The sequence below is a fragment of the Chionomys nivalis genome, chromosome 11 (assembly GCF_950005125.1).
Source record: "Chionomys nivalis chromosome 11, mChiNiv1.1, whole genome shotgun sequence".
Lineage (NCBI taxonomy): Eukaryota > Metazoa > Chordata > Mammalia > Rodentia > Cricetidae > Chionomys > Chionomys nivalis.
The window spans coordinates 58845423-58866544 of NC_080096.1; the positions used below are offsets into that span (position 1 = coordinate 58845423).

Here is a 21122-nt window from a genome sequence, read left to right on the forward strand (position 1 = left end):
ATATATTAAGAGATTGGCACCATGTCTGGTGTGGTGACTTAAATGATAAATGCCCCCATTGGTTCATGTACTTAATCACTCAATTTTTAGTTGGTGACAGTGTTCGGAGAAGTTCTGGAACATATAGGAGGTGTCACTTGGTAGAGGAATTACATCACTGGGGATGGACTTTCAAGGTTTACTGCCTTACCCCACTTTCTGCTTGCACTCTGTCCTTCCTGTGTAGATAAAGATATGGTCAGACAGCTTACAGCTGGAAGTATGGACATTAGCTCTTTGGCCCCATAAACCAAAACCAGCTCTTTAAAGAAGGTGCTTTTGATCATATTCCATCACTGCGACAAAAGAGCAGTGAATACATCATGTTTGGTATATTAATTGTACCAAATAAATGTAAGCATTAGAACACTGTATCTCATTCAAAGCAGGGCTCAGGCTACTGTCTGCACCACAGCTTGGTTTTCCTTGCTTTCCTCCTCCACTCTCTTTGCCTCTCTTTTCCTTCTACCTTCCTTATTCCCTTGCATATGTGTTTGTGGAGACAACCAACTATGAAGAGCACAATTTAGGTAAACTTCACAATTTTGTTCTGACTTATCACAGACAGGATTGCTCATTCTCTGCTGTCATCTTACTTGCCACAGGGACTTCCACCCCCCTACTCCCCATTGTGGGTCCTAATACATTAACATGTTTAGGAATTGTGATGGTTTGAATAAGATGGTCCCCGTAGCCTTATATATTTGAATGCTTAGTCATGAGGGAGTGGAACTCTTCAAGAGGCTTAGAGGGCTTAGGAGGTGTGGCCTTGTTGGAGGAAGTGAGACACTGGTGGTAGGCTTTGAGGTTTCCAAAGCCCACACCAGGCCCTGCCTGCAGATCAGGATGTAGCTCTCAGCTTCTGCTTCAGTATCATGTCTGTCACCACGCTCCCATCACTATAAAAATCGATAATAATAGACCAACCCTCTCAAACATAAGCAAGCTCCCAGCTAAATGTTTTTAAGATCTGCCTTGGTCATGGTGTCTCTTTACAGCAACAGAACAGTGATTAAGACAGGGATGTTGAACTCTGTCTTCTTTGTCCTCATTTCTTCACCTCATTGAGGTGCTTAAAGCTCACTTTATCAGATATTAGTAGTGCCAACTGTAATCTCCCATCAGGTTCCCAACAGGTTCTTCCACCTTCTGAAGAACTTGTGGATACCGTGGAGACCAGCTATCCTGCTTCCTTGTCTCGTGCTGCGAAGCCAGATCCTTTCAGGCAGGAGGCTGGCTCAAGGCTAGATTCTATCTATATCTTCTCTTAACTTTGTTCCCACTGTTACTTGGTTAACAAATTTTAGGAAAAGCTGCAATGAGTAGGAAATAAATACAAAGGTCTTAGACCATAAGGCTTAAGGAATTGGGAAGTTTCTTGTTTCTCTGTCTGCTGTAGAGACCAGCTGACTACTTTGTGTGCTCATCCTTACAATCCCCCTCTGTTGTCAGAATAGTTATCTTTGTTTAATGTAATCATATAGGAACTAAAGTAGGCAGCCCTAGACCCTAAAGAAACAAGAACCACAACATTTACTTGAGTTCAAAGCCCCACCCTGTCTTTTTATTTTAAGTGAACTTCATTTTTCTGATGGGGAATATTTAGCATCGTGACAAACACTTTTGGTGTTTGTCTTAGTCAATGTTCTATTGCCATGAAGAGACACAATGATCAAGGCAACTCTTACAAAAGAAAGCATTTACTTGGGAGATTGCTTATGGTTTCAGTGCAAAACTATTATCATCATAGTGGGGAGCATGGTGGCATGCAGGTCGGCACGACCTGGACTTGAGAGCTTTATATCCTGATCCATAGGCAGGGAGGCAGCAAGAGACACTGGGCCTGTAGTAGGCTTTTAAAACCTCAAAACCTAACCCAATGACACTCTTCTTTCAACAAGGCCTCATCCACTTCTATAAGGATCATAACTCCCAATCCTTCTAATCCTTTTAAATAGTTCCACTCCCTGGTGACTAAGCATTCAAATATATGAGCAAGCCACAGTGTTCATCCCAAATGTTTCCTCATTCTTGTCAAGGTTCTTCCTATGGAAAAATGGATTTTAAAAAAAAGGAATCAAAAACACTGAGATGCGAATGAGCTCCCTCTCCCAGAGGCACAAGTACTTATAATGAAAATCATGGCTCCTCTATGTATTTATACTGTCACCCATACAGGAGTAATGTCCTGGAAGAAGAAATGTCCTGGCTTTTTGTGAATCACATGGCTAGATCCCTTGAATGGCCCCAAAAGTGACTTATGCTTACTTAGGACTAGTAGTGATAGCACAAGTTACAGAGCGTGGACTGCCTTTACCTGTCCCAAATGTAGTCTGTGACTCTTATATGTTTGTCAGGCCAAGGACAATAATTACCCAAGGACAGTACAGGAAGGCAATGAACACAGAATGTGGCTGGGAGCTGGTTTATTCTTTCTCGCCTCTGTGTTCTTAAACATGTCTTCTGAGCTATACCTTTCCCGAGTCCTTTTGCAGCTTGGCTCTCCCAGTTTGAGAGACATCAAACTCTAAAGAGCTCTTTAGCTAAACTGTTTATGAAGCCTTCTGCTTAAAACTTCCAAGGAAAGCTTTGCGTACACTCAGGGGCCCATAATAATTATTTCAAAGCTTTGGACAAATCTTTGACTGTCATTAACTCCAGGTCTTTAGGAACAGATGGCCGGAGAAAGCAAAAAAATTAAAATACGAAATTCTTACTTTGAGAGGTGCCATTTTCATTCTCCTAACTGACTGTAAGCAGTAACATTTCTGAACTGTCAGATCTCCAGTTTTATCCAACATCCACAGGATCATGCTATCTGCTGGGGGCACTTTCATCTTCAAGGTGCCTGTGAACAATGGGACCAGTGACTGGTGTATGTATGGCAGCTTTGGTGCAGTGAATAATGTTGGGGCTGTTTAATGGATATCTACCTTGGACAGTCTGTAAGACATCAGGATTTAAAATATATGGGGCTGAGGTATATCTTCACCATATAGAGCTTGCATAGTATGGTTGTGGCCGTAGATAGAATTCAAGTACCAAAACAAAACGAAACCTCAAACAAGTGAACAAGTGGCCATATCCAAAAGACAAAGCCTTGACCATCCTTAAGACCTGGTGTTCCCAGCTGCAAAGAATAAAGAGGGTTTTGCTCATAACGATAACCACAGCATGATGCCTGGCATAGGACAGTCAATAAATGCTTACTCAATGGAGACTGAATAAAGAGAAATTCTGATTATCTTTAAGGGCATCATAAACTCAGCAGAGGGACGCGGTACATTTGATATCCTTTGAACACATACACATGTAATTAAGGTGTTGTGAAAACATGCAGCATTTCTATCTGCAGCTGTCCTCGGTGCATTAATGATGGCCCTCAGTGTTTCATATGGAAAGCGAAATCTTATTCTCAGTACGTGTCATGGTTCTTTATCATGGAAGCCAGTTCCTGTTTTATGCAGAGATGTTTCTGTGCATTAAATGTGATTCCGGGTATTTTTTTTTCTAATAGGATCCATGCATAGTTTCTTTCTCACTTGCAAAACTTTTTATTCTATAGGAAATAGTCTTTATCTTCAAAGGATCCCAGAATGTTAGGGCTGGAGGGTTTGGGTGACCAAACATCCTTAGCTAGCATGATGATGACATCCTTTATGACACCCTTACCTGGGGTGCCATTATCCTGTCAGCTGGACGGGCTAAATCAGCACACTCTGTGTTACTGGAGAGAGCAAGCGAAATGCTAACGTTTGTATTGCTTTGTCACTAAAAACGTCAGGCAGAATACATCATTTCTTATTCTGTCACAAGAAATAATTTGAGATACATAGGTGATAAGAAAAGCTAGCCATCACTATTTTCTTGTCCTTTTATGATCCTGTTTAAGCTTTAAGCACCTCCATCCCCCCAACCCGGCCTGGCATCAGTCTGTTCTTTAAGGCACTTACTTTTTGTCCTTTCCTGTGTTCTGAAACATGTTCTCTTTCCTTCACCTGGATGACCCCTAGTTCTGCTCCTCACCATGCGCCACAGCTTTTACCTCCTCCAAAAAGAAGCCACCTTGAAGCCTCAAGCTCCCTCAGAAACATGTGATGGCCTTATTACCATTGAAGCCTTCCCTCAACAGGTGACATCTTCAAGATGGGGTTTTGTGTTCTGGTCATTTTGAGAACTGGTATCAGCAGCCTGTTAGCCATGAAAATGCCTGATGTGGGAGTGTCATCTATCTGTTGCTTTCATTGGTTAATAAAGAAACTGCCTTGGCCCTTTTGATAGGACAGCAGCTTAGATAGACAGAGTAGACAGAACAGAATGCTGGGTGAAAGAAGTCGAGTCAGACAGTCGCCATGATTCTCCCACCCGACACAGACGCAGGTTAAGATCTTCCCTGGTAAGCCACCTTGTGGTGCTACACACATTATTAGAAATGGGTTAATCAAAGATGTGAGAATTAGCCAATAAAAGGCTAGAACTAATGGGCCACACAGTGTTTAAAAGAATACAGTTTCCGTGTAATTATTTCGGATAAAGCTAGCCATGCAGGCGACCGGGCACCAGGAACGCAGCCTACCGCCGCTCATACTACAAATGCCCGTTTCATTTTGACTTTTTCAGAATTGAAATGTAAAAGGCTCCCTGCTTTAACTTTTGTGCAGAAAGTTACCAGTGGTCAATGGTCTCTACGAAGACTTCACAGAGGTTAGGCAGGGTTTTGAGGTCTAAGGGGACATCCAATTTTTTATGTGTTAAGAAACCAGAAGAGGCTTCCTTCTTAGAACTTGACAGATGGGTTTATCTAAAGCTGATGTTTACATCTTTTTAGGATGAGTCATACATTCAAAGATGACATGTTGAAGTGGTACATTTAGTTGCTCCATTTTCTCTCTAGCTTCACACAATATAATTTATGCATACAAAGTGATTTTAGCCTCCCGACAAGGTTGCTTTTATTTTTGTTGGTACCAAACTTGTTATTGGAACCATTCTGATCCTTGGGCTAACATTCCTGGTGGAGAATTAGCACTTGTGCTCACTGGCCCAATGAGTCTCAACACTGAAGAAGCTCATTCCTCGGTTGTAACCTACCCATCAGTAGAAGGAAGGGAGAGGGTGGAAGATAGACCTGGATATACCAGAGAAGGCAATGGACTTAATTTCTCTGGATGCTGGTGAGCTTTGGTGAGCTTTTGCTTTATAAATTTAAAAGTTAGTGTGGACAGAGTTAAAAGGCAGCATGTGGAAGCTTTGGGGAACCAGCAGAAGATAAAGCAATCTTTAGAGGACGTGTTGAAATAGCAGCCCTTAAAACAAAACCAGGGACCTGCGACGCTTTGAAATCTCTATCAGCTAAATGAAAACATGGCTGTCTTAAAAGGTGACACCTTTTGCTCTGGCCATTTTAAGCAAGTATAAAAGAAAACCTGAAACTGGAAATCACGTGCCGTCCATGTGCATGAGTCTTGTTAGTGCACAATAAAGTGGGCGTTCTGGTCTGCTTTTACAAAGGGGACTCTATGACCCAAACGCTCCCCTTAAATAAGGATTCCCAGCTTCTCTTATTCTTGCTAGTTCTAAAAACAGTCCTAGGCCTGAGCAAAGAGTCTGAGGCTACTACAGGGGGTGGGGAGCGGGAGGAGGAGAGGGAAGGGACTGAGCATCATTCCTGGAATTAGGAGCCTCCCCCTCCACTGTTTATCTCCTCGGCACCACTCAGCTGTTCTCTGCTGCACAGAAATAAAAGTTTAGTTTAAGAAGCATGTTAGAACAAAGCTGCAGGCATTGCCTGGAATTTCCTTCATTTTCAGCCATCTGGCTTTCATTGCTGACTCTGCTCCCCTCCCCCACATACATTTACCAAATCTTTTCAACACACGCTGCCCAAGCTATCAAATGCTTATAATTAATAACAGTCATACAGGTTTTTTAAAGTGGTGACTTGTGGCTTGCATGGGCTGCTCATGTCACTGCGATTATAAGGCAGGAAGGTAGTTGCTTGTTATTAAGACAGCTGAGATCTAATCAAATTTGTCTTGAATTTAAAAGAAATCATGCTTTCATTTAAATTACAACTATTATTTCTCAGCAAAACTAAAGACAACAATGCATTTTTTTCTGAGTGACTATTGTGATTCTCTTTTATTTTTCTTTATTATTCAATTTTTGAGGCTCAGGTACCTTAGGTGGGCCTGGAACTCGTGACCCTCCTGATTCTTCTTCTGAGCTCTGGAATTTTAGCCATGTGCTCTTATAACTGGAAGGAAGACTTGAGCATGTGTGTGTACATGTGTGTGTGTATGTGTGTGTGTGTACGTGTGTGTGTGTGTATGTGTGTGTGTGTGTGCATGTGTATGGGGAGGTAGGGCATTGAACCCAGGTGCTTTATGAATGCTAGTCAAACACCCAGACACTGAGTTACATCCCAGCACAGATCCAGTTATTGTTACTGTTGTTATTATTGACAGAGTCTCACTCCATAGCCTATGCTGGCCTGGAACTGACTATGCACAGCCTAGGCTCATACCAAGTCCATGGCAATCCTCTTGTCCCAGTACTCAAGAACTGAGGTTGTAGTTGTGACTCACTATATCCCTCATTCTAAAAAGTTATCCCATTTTAAAGGCAAGAATGAAGATCTGAAGATATCCATAGCCTTTAAAAAGTTAGCTGAAAGTGTCCCTAGAGGCTTAGATCTACTTGAGAGTCTTTTTGAGTGTCCTGGGGATGCGAGAGCAGTGCTAGGTGAAAAACTGAGCTTTCTGAGTAATAAATGCTGTTTGTGATGGTTCTTAAAAATCTTTTAAAAATTTAATTCCTGAATACACTGTAATCATATTATTTCTACCCTTCCTTCCTTCTCTAGTTCTTCCCATGTCCCCTTACCTCCTCTTGACTCATGGCCTCTTCCCTATAATTATTATTGTCAGACTGCCAAATGTGCACACACGTGTGCATGCGTGCATACACACACACACAATCTACCGAGTCATGTTAGCGTTGCCTGCATGTACATGTGCTTAGAATCAACCACTTAGGATTGGAGAACCTATAAGGAAGTTTATCCCTAGAGACAACTGATTCTTTCTCCCATAGCAGGCATTGATCGCCTAAAGTTCTCCGTCCAGGGATAGGGCCTTATGAACCTTTCTCCACCACACAAGGGCACGTTGGCTGGTGTGGTCACTGCAGGTCATGAGCAGGCAGTCATACTGTTCAGAGCTCATGACTGCAGCATCTCTATCATGTCGAAGACACTATCTCATAGTAACCATTTGGACCCTCTGATCTTTCTACCTTCTCTTCCTTGGTGTTGCCTTGAGTTTTAAAGAACAGGTTTCTTCATGAACTACTTAACTAGAGCACCCAGAAAGAGTCTATTTTTAAAAAAAGCAAACAAACTGGGAACGGGAGACTGATTTCTTGCCCCACAGTGGATCTTGACTCCTTTTAACAGTCCTCTCTGAGCCAGCATCGCCCACTGATGACACACTGGGGAAATTGGTGGAGCCTCAGGGACTCAAGTTACTTAGTGTTCAATATGCACAAGGAGTTCCCTGCCATGATGGTAACTCCTTTCCTATCAACTTTGAAGAAAGCTCTCATTGGTGGCCTACAAACAAGACTGCATCCAATGCTTTACGGCAAGTTTTAAGGAAGGTTGCAAAGGAATGAATATTTTTTTCCTCCACAGTCTGATCCCTGCCCTCCCAGAACCAAACTTTCTGCTGGTTATTGCTCACTACTGAACCTCTTTGTCCCTGTCCCCTCTGTCAATGTCCCCTTGTATCCATCTTTACTTTGATATACTTTTCTGTATAATAAGTGGTAACATAAATGCTATAACCCTATATGTACATTTCATCTTGACGATTAAAGCCTTGAGTTTGTGAAAAGGAGACTAATAATGGCATTTTAAACATCTCCTGGAAGATGGGAGAGAGGTGAGAAAGAGGAACAGCAGTGAGACCTTCCAGCTCTCATTCATTCATGCACTAAACCTTGCTAATTTCAAACATGGTCACCTCTTGGTTCCTAGATCATCGAGATCAAGAGAGAAGGATCAAGACATAAAACCGAGAGTAGGAATTTTTTTAAAAAAATCTAGTGTCGTCTTCCGGGGACGGTGCTTAGAGGCACTCAGAATGGTCCAGCGTTTGACATACCGTCGTAGGCTCTCCTACAACACAGCCTCCAACAAAACTAGGCTGTCTCGAACTCCTGGCAACAGGATTGTTTACCTTTACACCAAGAAGGTTGGAAAAGCACCTAAATCAGCATGCGGTGTGTGCCCGGGCCGACTCCGAGGGGTTTGTGCTGTGAGACAGAAAGTCCTCATGAGATTGTCTAAGACAAAGAAGCATGTCAGCCGGGCCTATGGTGGCTCCATGTGTGCCAAGTGTGTCCGTGACAGGATCAAGCGGGCTTTCCTTATTGAGGAGCAGAAAATTGTTGTGAAAGTGTTGAAGGCACAAGCGCAGAGTCAGAAAGCGAAATAAATGTGCGGCTTTTTAAATACAAGGTCAAGGCTTGAAAAAAAAAATCTAGTCTTTTCCTTAGAAACTACCGTTTATTTGAAAGTTCTCTAAACAAGGTAAGTATTGTACACATGCACACATATGCACGCAGACATACAAACGACAGCTGGAAAAGTCAGAGTGTCCTTCCAAGCTGGCAACGTACCTCTCCTGCTGTGGGTGACCAGGCCTGAAAGTGGCATGAGGGAATGCTGGGGGGAGTCAGCCATGTGTCTCTGATACCAATCCAGCGTCACACAGAGGACACCAGAAGGACCAAGTGTGGGCCTCAGAAGCCGCCCAGAAAGACGCTGGATGTTATAGTGTACGAAAGACTGGTGGTTTCCTCAGCAGCCGTCATCAAATTGACAACTCCTAGAGGAGGGCGCTTACCTTAACCCAGTATCTCCTCACAGACCCTAGCGAAAGCTTGAAGCATTTCTGTATGTGGTATAGATATGCTATGGTTTTCTTTTTTCCCAGAAAGCATGTGGAGGTTAGCAAAGGCCAAAGGAATAAAAGATTGTAGAAAGTTTGTGCCCATCATAAGATACACAAAAACAAACAAGCAAGCAAACAAACAAAAAACCAGGGACCACAGAAGTCTGCTGAAGAATGGTGAATTGATGATGTAAATAACCCCTGACTAGACTGAGGATGTAGGGGAGAAAGGCACATGGCTACACCTTTACCACACATGTGTATAATCTTACCCCAAGGAGACTGGGAAAAGGGGATTGTTCTGAAGGTACCCTGAAATAGTCCGCAGGAGAAGCAATTAAAAAGGACCAGGGATAAATTAACCTTATTCTTTGAGAATGAGAAAGCATTCTTGTATCTTATTATTATTATTTTCTGCTCAGACTATTATTATTATGATTATTATTATTAATTCTCTGCTCAGAGAAAGAACAGATTCGGTGGTTACACATGTCAGTGATTTCCACCAGGCCTGAGTACTGACTCCCTGGCTTTGCCTCAGCTCGCCACAGCATTGGAATGTGCTAAAATGAACAACATAAACAACATCAGTTAACAATACACAGAAGAGCTGGTAGCTGTGCGAAACGTCCGCCTATGGAATAATGAATTCTCATGGGATATTCGCACACAGCACGGCAACCGCATGGTATCTTGTCCAATAATTTCATTTTGTAGTTGGCGGGGACAGAAAGAGCACCCACCTTGTTCAAGGCCACACAGCTATTTGGTGCCTGGCAGGATGAGACCCTGGCCTGCTGGCCTTCTAGCCAAGGGTCTTGCAGGCTTCTTTTAATATGAGGCACTGACACTAAGTAGAGGAGTTTGCATACTTTTTTAACCAAGTAAAGCCATAGGGTCACACACCTGAACAGCCGGGAGGTTGACAGACGAGGGACTAGTTGTGGCAGACACACATGCTTATAGTAGCTCTGATATAGTCTTGTATGGGGTTTATGGGGTTTCACAAGCTGGATCTAGCTTCTCTCTTGCCTGATTCTCTTTGTCCAGCCCTTGACTCTCTAGTTTTCCTTGCTTTTGTTCTGACGAATGGAGAGCTGCTCCAGGCAGGTGGCTGACTGCCGCCTTGAAGGATGTGGTGCTGGGGACCATATCCTCCTCTATATCTGAAGGCGAAAGCCCAGTCTTGCCATTTAGATCAATACATGGAGCAACTTTGGTGACCAGAAAGTCACCATGGAGCTGTGCCATGTGATTGGAGAAGGCCTGAATCTGTCTCTTTTAAGTCCCAACGAAAGGAAACTTCTGAAGCTGACTGAGAAAAAAGATAATCAACACATGGGCTTTACCACCAAACTCCTGTTAGCATCTGAAAACAATATAGTGACTCCTATATGATGTGTTTTGCATAGAAATGGGAAATATTCAGAAGCAACATTCTTTTCATATCTAGGACATGATCTTATCCAGTGACATTCCTCAACGCAGCAGTAGATTTGCAAGTCTGGCTTTAGCGCCTCAAACATATCCCTTCCAAACCGGAATTGTACAGAGGGTTTGCTCCAAAAAAAAAAAAAAAAAAAAAAAAAAAAAAAGAAAACGAAAAAGTATCTAGAAGGCAAATTTCTTGAGACACCATAAAATTGTGTGGACCAAAGCAGTGATTGGATTGATTAGTGAAGACTCAAGGTTGGGCGATAATGAGTCGCAGGCAAGGTTGAACAATGAAATGCTCTAATTGATTTTACGCATCTGGAATGATACACACACGCCCCAGCGCATACTAGAACAAATCTGCACGCTGTGTGCACACAGATTTCACAGTGGGTCAGTCATACCACCCAGATGCTTTAGTACCGTACACTCTGTAAGTTGAAAGTCAGCTTATTACTGCGGTGTGAGGGCTTAGGACACAGGCTAAGAGGCAGAGTAGATCATGAAGTCTGTGTCAGTTCATTTTCACTTCAGGGGCAAGCAGCAGAATACGGCATGCGCATAACAGCCATGCCATAAATTTGCTTAGTGTATGGAGCCTCTGGACTCTATGACCGCTGATTGGGCTAAAATTCCAGGGCCCTGCTTTCAATTAAATTTAAGTGGATTCGACTAGAAGTTTGAACTGACACTAATTGGTTTTCAAAACACTGGGTAACAATAAGTGTTCCTGTGTCGCCCATAGAGAGATGCACCCAGTTCAACATACGCTCACGGTTGGCAGGGGTGCTAACACATCCCTTACCTTGCCGGGCAGGGATCCAAATTGCAGGACTTCAGGAGCTGTGGGGGCCGTCGGCTGGTCACGCACAGCTTCTCATCAGCGAGCTCCCGGGTCTGTTTGTTCAGGCAGCTCACCACAGCCTCCTGGACACCTGGGTACAAATCACACTGTCAGACCAGAGTGCAGAGTGGGTGTGTGTTCGGGTGATGAAGTGTAGACAGGCAGCAGGTGGGAGGCCTCTGAGGGGTGGGACTCTAACTGCACACGAGGGGCTACGGTTGGAAGCCCAGCGCTGCCAATCTTGTCAAGCATCACTCGATCTAGGGTCAGGCGTGCAGCTCGGTGGTTGGGTGATGGCTTAGCACGAACAAGGCCCTGACTTTGAACTCAGGCACCACAACCTTGTAAGAGTAATTATTCCAGCTGAAAGGAGGAACTCGTGAGCCTAGGGCTTCTCTCATTATACTTCTTGAGGAGGCTAACCTTGACCCGGAAAAGAACATAGCGTGTTCTCTCTCATCTGTAATTCCTAGTTCCAAATCTTCAGATGTGAGTATATTACCTGGAGTAACTGTAGGAACCAGGAAAGTCAAAAAGGATCACTGTCAGAGTAGGGGGTTGGGGGAGAAGTAGAAAGGGGAACAGCAGGGTGCAAGTGATTTAAGGAGAAGGTAGAAAATTGGGGGGCTTTAATTGGAAAGGAGGGAGATTAATACAGAAAAGGAAGAATGAGGGTAAAATAAAAATAAGGATGTCTGAAAAATGTCATAAGGAAGTGTTATTATTTACCTAAAATTACATTTAACACATATGAATATGTATATACATATATAGTTTAAATGAAAAATTCTCATTTGGGATGACAATGCTTCCCTCAAGATCCATAGACTATCTACAAAAATTCAAACACCTCATTTTGAATTGTTGCTCAGGGCTGTCCAAGAGACTCTTCAAACCTAGGCTGTTGCTGATACACTTGGTTGCCTCTCAGAGGCTGAAGACAACATGTACTTTGGACACATGACCAAGATGATTGAGCTCTTTCTGACCTGAAAGCCTCCTCCCTGAGGACTAGTTTCCATGGTAACAGAAAGTACTATGCAAGTTTCAAAGGAAGGGAAGCAACCAATAATCTTACTTAGTTATGATGTTCATAACCAAAACAATGACCAGCACAGGGTGATAAATCCACGAGTGCAATATGGTGCACATACAGAGGTGGTGACCAAGGGCTTTACAATTGGACTCAAGGCTCGGACAACAGGAGTGCAGTCATGCTTGGTACTGGAAAACCCAGTCAACTATACGGGGTTAGTGAAATCACAAATTATGGTAGAGAACCCATCACTGTCACTTTACCAAACCATATAATTCCCAACTTCATCCTAAATAGTTGTGTGTAAAAGTTGGAGGAGGAAATGGAAGGGTAAATAATAATTATATTTTAATGTCAAAAATATTTTAAAAATGCTACCAGGCTATTTAGCCACCAATGGTAAAACGTGATGTTTTAGTGTAGAAGGAGCAGAACAGAGGAACAGGGTAGCCACCAATTAACCAATAAATAAAATGAGAACCTTAGGGACCCAAGACCAAACACATTATACTTTAATGAAAGGGAGATTGCTGTGTTTGGAAGTGATGTATGACATCATATTTTAGAATCCAGCATTCTGTAGGCTACTCTGTTCCTGGATGGCTTCGTTTTAATTCTACTTAATTTCTTCAGTGACCTACTTTGATAGTTGAACCAACACATAAGATGCAGAGTGACTATAGCCATAGAAAACAATATCCCCAGAGACTCCTGCACACCCTAGATGGTGCTAGTGTAGTGTTTTGAGTAGTGACTAACAGAGGTTACTTGGTAGAAAACTCTCACGGAACACAGAAACACTTTAATGAGTCCTTTGAGCAGACATCTTATTTGTTGCCTGGAGTCACAACATCTAACATATAAGGTGTCCATTAGGGAGGGCCCAGGTGCTGTGTATCTCAGTCCTTAGCATATATCACTCCATTCTCTCTACAATTCTATGTGGAAAGCAGTATGTTAAAACTCCAGTTTTACAGAAATGAGAACTGAAGCTTAGAAGCATGAAAATACTTGCCCGAGGTCATGCAGTTGCTGAATGGTGGAGCTGAGTGTATCTGAAGTTCTAAGAACTCACTGACAGCATTAACATTTAAAAATACCAAGAGGCTGTCATATCTGCTTCCCTGGAGATCTTCAGAAATAACCCAGACATTTGTCTGGAATCATTTCAACAGCGTTTAGTTTAAGGGTAGTGGCGAGACAAGACAGTATTGCTAATTTGTTTTCAGCTGAATACAATTATATATGCAAAGACACCCACTTCTAAAGATATTTATCTGTGCTTAGAACTTTGTGTGCAGTTATTGCTGATATGGGTACCCACTCCTTTCTCTTCTGTATTGCTGAATGATAACTAACACAGTACAAGCACCTACTGCTTGCTAGTTCTCTCCTACTCTACCCTTGGTCTCCCCAAGTCTCTTAAGCAAGCGAATGTTCTCAATGTTAGATTGACCTAGGTCATCAAGCAAGGCCATCATTTAAAAAAGTGACATTAGAAAACCGAATCCAAATTGATTTCCTTCATTTCAAGACATTATTTTTGTCTTTAATAGATTGTGGTATTTGTCATGTGACTGACATGGCATTTCAGCATTTTCTTTCTTTCTCCCTAAGTTTTTATAGCTTCCAAATTTTCTTTAATTTGAATCAGCCAGTTTGGGGCAGAGCATTAAGATTTATGGGTATTCAAATCATTCTATTATATTCTGTAATGCCAACTGTGGGCAGATTTCCAAATCTGGAAATTCACGATATGACGACATAACAAAACACATCACAAGATACTGTTCCTACCGTCTGTGATTTCCCGTGGGGATGGTATAGGATTATTAAAGCCATGATGACAAGCCACTACATGCAGCTTACTGTTATGGTTTTAATCTGAGATATCCCCCGAAGGCTCATGAGCTGGGAGTTCAGTTGCCAGCTGAAGGGGAAGGGATTGAATCCTGAGACTGGTACCAATGCTGTTGAAATACTTTACAAACGCCACCTCGCCATAGAGTCGCCGATGCCAAAATGTGGTAACCTAATGCAGAAGCAGTGCTGCATGACACGGTAACCAAGATCAAACAGATCATCTATAACCTTGTTGGATGTGACAGCTCACGCCTGTAGTCCCGGAACCCAGGAAGGAGAGGAAGGAGGGCTGCTGCTAAAGAGAGGCCAGGCTGCCACAGAGTAGGAGCAATGTGAGTTCTGGGCCAACACTGGCAACAGAGGGAGACCCTGTCTCAAAAACAAAACAAACAAAACAAAACACCCACCACCACCACCACCGCCAAACAACAACAACAATAAACCCCAAACCAATAAAAAGTCCAAACAACACAACTTTCTGGCCTAATCAATGAATACCCTTGGTAGAATCACAGTACGATGGCCAGGTCTAGGAAAGAAAGTGGGTCACTGGAAGTGTGCCCTGGAAAGATACATTAGCCAAATGGTCTCTGTCCTCCACAATGAGGATGATCTGAATACATTTTATTTTCCACATGGTTCTGCATCATGATGTTCCAACCAAACACAGGTATTTATCAAAGAAGGATTCTAACTATGAACTGGAATCCCTGTAAACTGTGAGCCAAAGCAACATTTTTTTTCTCATTGAAAATATTTCTATGGTCTTTGTCACAGTGATGAAATCAGCAACCACACTACTGTCCTATGCAGAATCTAGAACTGTGTTATGCTAGAACTGTTTCTCTAAATCACACTCACAACAGCTTTCACAAGAAGCAAAACACCTAGGAATAAATCTAACTTAACAGGTGAATAAACCCTCCACAGGAAAGTGCTTAAGTTGTGGGAAAAAGAAACTGAAAAAGCAACTGGAAGCAACATACTCAGGGATAAACAGATTTAATGTTGTAAAAATGGCTGTATTAGGTGGTCTACAGTCAATGCGATTTCTATCAAACTTCCAGTGGCAATCTTCACAGAAGTAGAAAAGACAATCAGAGGGGTCATATGCAAGTGCCGAAGGCCTTAATGGCTAACATAGTCCTTAGCAGGAAGAGCAACACTGTCCCAATACTAAATCGTTAGTTATATGCCAACAAAATCAGCTTTACACGTCTTGTAGAACAGAATGGAGGACCCAGAAATAAGCCCACAAGGCTATAGCAACCTGACTTTTGGCAAAGGTATAACAATCACACATTTGAGACACAACAGCCTCTTAGGATGTATTTGGAAAAACTAGATTTGCATGTGTAGAAGATCGAAACCAGACTATACTTCTACTTCTGCTTGAAAGTCATTTAAAACGGATCAAAGACCTTCGTGTAGGATGAGAAAGCATAAAGGTAAAATACTTCAAGATAAAGGTGTAGACAAGAACGTCTGAACGGCTTTCCAGTGACACATGGACTAATTCCCAGAATTGCTAAGTGGGATTACGATAAACCAAGATGCTTCTGCAGAGCAAAGGAAACACTCTTCAGCGTGAATAGCTTATAGGATGAGAAAAACATCCTGGAAAACTCTGGCCAGGCATGAATTAATATTAAAGTCAACAAAGAATTGCAAAAAGTAAGCACAAGGAAAGCTAAAATCCAGTCAACAAATGGGCCAGTGAATTGGATGGACAGTTCTCAGTAAAAGAAATACGGCTGGAGAGGCAGTTTGATGCTTAAAAGGGCTTTCCCTGGAGGGCGGATGACTCGGGTTAAGATCCCTGTGGCTATGTAAATGGGAAACGGAGACAGGAAAATTTCTGGAAGCTTTGCAAGGCAGTTGGGTGGGATTGCACAGTATAGTGGCAGAAGAAAGCATGGAAGGCAAGAACCAGCTCAAGTCATCTTCTGACCCCCCTGCGTGCACGTCACAGCACTTACATGCCTTAGCTCACACACACGGCACACAAGCATCCACACATCCACACACACCATTCACAGCAAAAGAGGAGGAGGAGAAGAAATACAAATGACCAATAAAAACTTGAAAAATGTTAAACATCCTTAGTCATTGGAAATGCACATTTGAACTGCTAACTGATCCTATCTTACTCCAATCAGAACATACATCATCAAGAAAACAAATGACAACAAATGTTGATGGGGATGTGGAGAAAGAAGGGCCTTCATTCACTGCTGGTGGGAGTGAAAACGTGTACGCCCACTATGGAAAAGAGTATGGAGGTTCCTTAAAACACTGAAAATCAAAACATTATCCAGCTGTGTCACTGTGGGGTATGTAACCAGAGGACTCTAGTTAGGCATACCATAGAGACACTTGCATATTCAATATTTATAGCTGCCCTGTTCGTAATAACCAGGAAGTGGAATCAGATTAGATATTAATCAACAGACAGCTAAAGAAAATGTGTTGCAGACACACAACGGAATTTTAGACAGCCATAAAGAAAATCATTGCATTTGTGGGAAAATGGCTGCAACTGGAAATTATTATGTTAAATGAAATAAATCAGTCTCTGAAATCAAGGATTTTCTCACATATGTGGAATTTTTTTTTTGTTTTTTTGTTTTTGTTTTTTTTCGAGACAGGGTTTCTCTGTAGCTTTGGTGCCTGTCCTGGAACTAGCTCTTGTAGACCAGTCTGGCCTCGAACTCCCAGAGATCTGCCTGCCTCTGCCTCCCGAGTGTTGGGATTAAAGACGTGTGCCACCACCACCCGGCCATGTGTGGAATTTGTACACACATATGCATACATATTTGTGTGCATGTGTATCTACATATACAGGCAAACACATATATTATACACACACACACACACACATATATACATACACATATATGGGATACAAGCTAGGGAGGGGATTACAGAAGGGGAGAAATAACTTTTAAGAGGCAAGAGAAGTAGAGTAATGGGTTACATGAAACATCAAAGTCCAAAGGGGACTAGCTGAAGGGAGAAAGGGAACCAGCTGGAAGGTGTGGGTCGCGAAAGGAAGGAGAGGGAAGGTTAAGAGCACAGGGGAATGCCATGTGTGAGGATGCCATGAGAAATCCAGCACTTGGTATGCTAACCTGATAATGAGGAAGACATTTTCTACTAGCTTGTCTGCTTGATAGCATTTGAGAGGCTCTAGACCACATCTTTCGGCTTTATCCAGGCTGTGGTAAGCCTTACGCCACCGTGTTGCTCTCCAGGAACTCTGATACAGCCAGTGATCAGAGAGCTTGTCATTTGCCTTTCTTGACAGTGCCTGTTTTAGGTGTGTAAGGGCTGGAATTTGTTTCTACTTTGAGAATGCTCTGTTTATAGAACTTAAGCCCTTCCAAGATGGCAAGGAGTAGGGTAGAAAAGGCAGGGTTTCTGCAGGACCTCAATAATCTCCTCCCTTGGCTTTCTAAATCCCCAATATATACTTCTGCAGAACATTAATCATCACAGATCAAAAGTACCTATGGGGTAGCGCCAGGCTGAGATCAAGAAGCACTCCTGAGTTACTAAGTTTTAATCTAAGGTATTACAAAACATTGTTCCATGCTCTGCGATACTGTGTATTAAGCCTCTTTAGCCAATCCTGTGATCAAACATAGCTCTTTTTTCTAGGTTGTATATATCAATGACTGATGGGCAGGGTGATCTAAACACAGAGGGAAATTGAGAGTGAAAGGGGGGATGGGATGGCTGGAAGAAAGGACCATGGAGTGGTGTGGCCCTGATATGGGGAATGTGGAAAGAATGGAAAGGACTCTTTGCGCTCTCTGTATTCCTGGTATTGTGAGGAAGGTGAAAATGTAGAACTGTAGAAAAATGTAGAAGAAATAACAGAATCCTAAACCCAAATATATGTCCATATGTTATGTATGCTTGTGCATGCGTGAAGTGTAGTGTGTGCGTGTGCTGTGCACACTTGGGTTTACTCATGCATATAATGCAGAGGCTAGATGAAGGGTGCTCTGCCCCATGTCTCTGAGACAGGGTCCCTCGCTGAGCCTGTAGCTAGGCTATTGTAGTAAGAAGCGTGGGTCCTTTTGTTCATCCCGGCTGCCTGGCTAGCTTAACCCCTGAAATAACCACAAAGAAATTGTATTAATTTAATTACTGCCTGGCCTATTATAGCTAGCCTCTTCTTGGCTAACTCTCATATCCTGATCTAAACCATCTCCTTTAATCTGTGTGTCACCATGAGGTCATGGCTTACCGGGAAAGATTCAGGGTCTCTGACCTGGCGACTTCATGGCAGCTCTCCCTGACTGCCTTCCTCCTCCCAGCATTCAGTTCTGTCTTCCCACCTATCTAAGTACTGCCCTATCAAAAGGCCAAGGCAGTTTTATTTAACCAATGAAAGCAACACAAATACAGAAGGACCTCCTGCACCAGGCTGTCTCTCAGTAAGCCCCAGCAATCCTGTCCCTCACTCCACAGCTTTGACGTGATAGGCATGTAGTTACTTGACCCCACCCGGCTATTTATATGATAGAGGGATCTGAACTCGTACCCTCATGTTCACATAGCAAACTCACTGAGCAAACTCACTCACTGAAATGTCTCTCTAGTCTCCTGAAACTAACATTATAAAAGCAATGGAGAACCTGTGGGTAAGCATAGTATATTCGGATTCTCCGTTCTCCTCTTCTGTCAAAAGAAGAGAAGAGTGGGAGGAAAGAAGCCATAGGTCCAAGGCTTCACCCTAAATTCTGCCAAAGTCAGTACCACATTCTTCCAAAATAGACTCTAAAGTTGGCTTGCCATCTAGGAAGTCAATACGGCAGTGCTGCTCAGGTTCAGAACTGCTCTCCTGGACCACATCTACCAGTCTGCACATTGGGAAGTACAGGATGAGGACGAGTGGGGGATGGTAGGACGCCGTTTACAGGTCTGAAGACTTTTGTCTTTAAGAAGTGGGATTTCTGTGTTTGTATCTCCCTGAATAGTATGATTGTCATGTGATATTGATGACAACCCAGTGAACCTCAGCCACCAACCAGGGGTTGAAAGTACTGGCTAATTCCTTCTGGTTACTACTTCTGCTAGGAAAGATTTCCTTTGTTATATCCAATGTCATCTTGAGATTATAGAAACAATAAAATTAGCCTGACTGGCTCTATAATTCCAAATGATTTAAATCTATCTTTTAATCTTGCATATTTTAGGTTGATTTCAGCAAAAATGATTATATATATATATATATATATATATATATATATATAAAATCTTGTGGGTTTTATTTTGGTGAAAGATCAAAGTTGGTAATACAACAAGATATCACTGTCAAACAGTGACTTGAAAACATACATCCCGTATTGTTGGGAGCAGTGAGACCCCAGATCCTGAATTTCTTATAATCCCCTGATCTGAGTGCCTACAGCTGCTCTGAGCACGAGACCTTCAGGAGTTCCTGATGACAGGAGAGTGGTTTCTGGTGGATTTGGCTGGGGCGTGGATATGTCTATATAATCTGCCCCGAACACAATAAAGGGGGCATTCTTGGAAAATTCAAGGATGACCTGTGTCGTTGTCTCTCTGTCTGTGTATTTTAATCTCCAGCCCCCTTGCCCGAAGCTCGCGAACTCGGTGCCAGCGCACAGAGCGCAGACACGGGGGTGCCGTGCGCGGCACCATATATTGAAGTGATTTGTTAGTGCATCTGGGCATCATATGGATCACATGACCTAATCATAGTCTTGTCACTTTAGAATTTTTAACTCTTACATTAGGTGTAAATATATTACCTTGGCACATTGTGCTTAGTTGTTGACAGTTGAAGACCTAAGAAATTTTAGTAACTTGATCCTCTCTTGGGTATAAATGAAGAACAGTTTGTGTCATACAAAACCTTTTAGTTCCTATAGGTAGAGATCAATTGTATATCAAACATCCAAATCTTAGTTTTGCCTGAAAATTCTTAAAATTAATAAACTGCACATGTACCCTAAAAACTCAATTTTAAACTCCTACTTAGTCAATAGAAGAGTTAGATTCTTAAAGAGAAAGGTATCTGGTTAGTTTTATATCCCATTACTGCATCTATTTTTCCACCTTTTCATAAAATTCCAGGCTTTACTTGTAACTGAGAACCATACCAGAGAAAGCATGGTGTGTTTCCAAACACATTTGTTTTTGAGTTTATTTAATGAACATTCAGTTTAGATGATCATAGAAAGCTGGGCTAAAAGCACAACCATTGGAATTCAGAGTCACTCATTATATTTAAGAGGAGCAATTGAGTATGGTAGTGCATGCTTGTAATACGAGCATTCGGGAGACTGTGGTTGAAAATTCCACAAGTTCAAGACCAGTCTGGGTTACATGGTGATACCCTGTCTCAAAAACAAAACAAAAAACAAAAGAAACAATGGCAGTCACCAGCTACATCCAGCCTCTCCCCTGGCCTCTTGGGTCCTGTAGGGGTTCAGAGATCAACGAGGTTTATTTAACACGTCTCTCTCATCAGGCATGAAAGAAAGGATGTCCTCAAAGTGAGAGACCCACACCAAGTGAACACAGTGCATTAGCTGTGTTTCAGGACTCTGTCCCCTAGAGTCATCTGGAAGAGTTTTGATTTTAAAATAGCAGGGCTCTCCATTAAAACACTTCAGCAATTCCAGGGCCTGAATTTGGAAGATGCGCATGTAAACATGAACCTTGAGGTCAGAACTATTAAATGTTTAGGAAGAACTGCTAGAGAGAAGTGCATTCTTTGCTAGCAGAGTTCAGGCCTTTTCAGCTCTGTATGAATGGACAGTGTGGCCACATTTATTCTTACATTCTCAGCCAGAACAAAAGATGCCTTTAAAAGAGTTTCCCAAATGTCATGACTTACAAAACAGTTTTGGGAAACTATTTGACTATTTTTTTTTTCCCACCAGTTAAGTCAAATCTTCACTGGGCATGA

At 42.4% G+C, this 21122-nt stretch overlaps 2 protein-coding genes across 2 annotated transcripts in view; one reads left to right on the forward strand and one right to left on the reverse strand.

Annotated features, from left to right (window-relative positions):
- The window catches only part of Adamtsl1 (ADAMTS like 1), a 376638-nt gene that overhangs the window by 141764 nt on the left and 213752 nt on the right, over window positions 1-21122 (reverse strand). Inside the window, exon 15 of the mRNA XM_057784262.1 lies at window positions 11236-11365. Coding sequence (XP_057640245.1) covers window positions 11236-11365 — 130 coding nt within the window. The remainder of the gene's footprint in view (window positions 1-11235; window positions 11366-21122) is intronic.
- On the forward strand, window positions 8159-8570 carry LOC130883638 (60S ribosomal protein L34-like). The gene has a single exon (XM_057784264.1). The coding sequence runs from the start codon at window positions 8184-8186 to the stop codon at window positions 8535-8537; it is 354 nt and encodes a 117-aa protein (XP_057640247.1). The 5' UTR covers window positions 8159-8183; the 3' UTR covers window positions 8538-8570.

Excerpts from the sequence above, each read along its gene's own strand:
- LOC130883638 (XM_057784264.1), top strand. The coding sequence starts at position 8,184 with ATGGTCCAGCGTTTGACATACCGTCGTAGGCTCTCCTACAACACAGCC.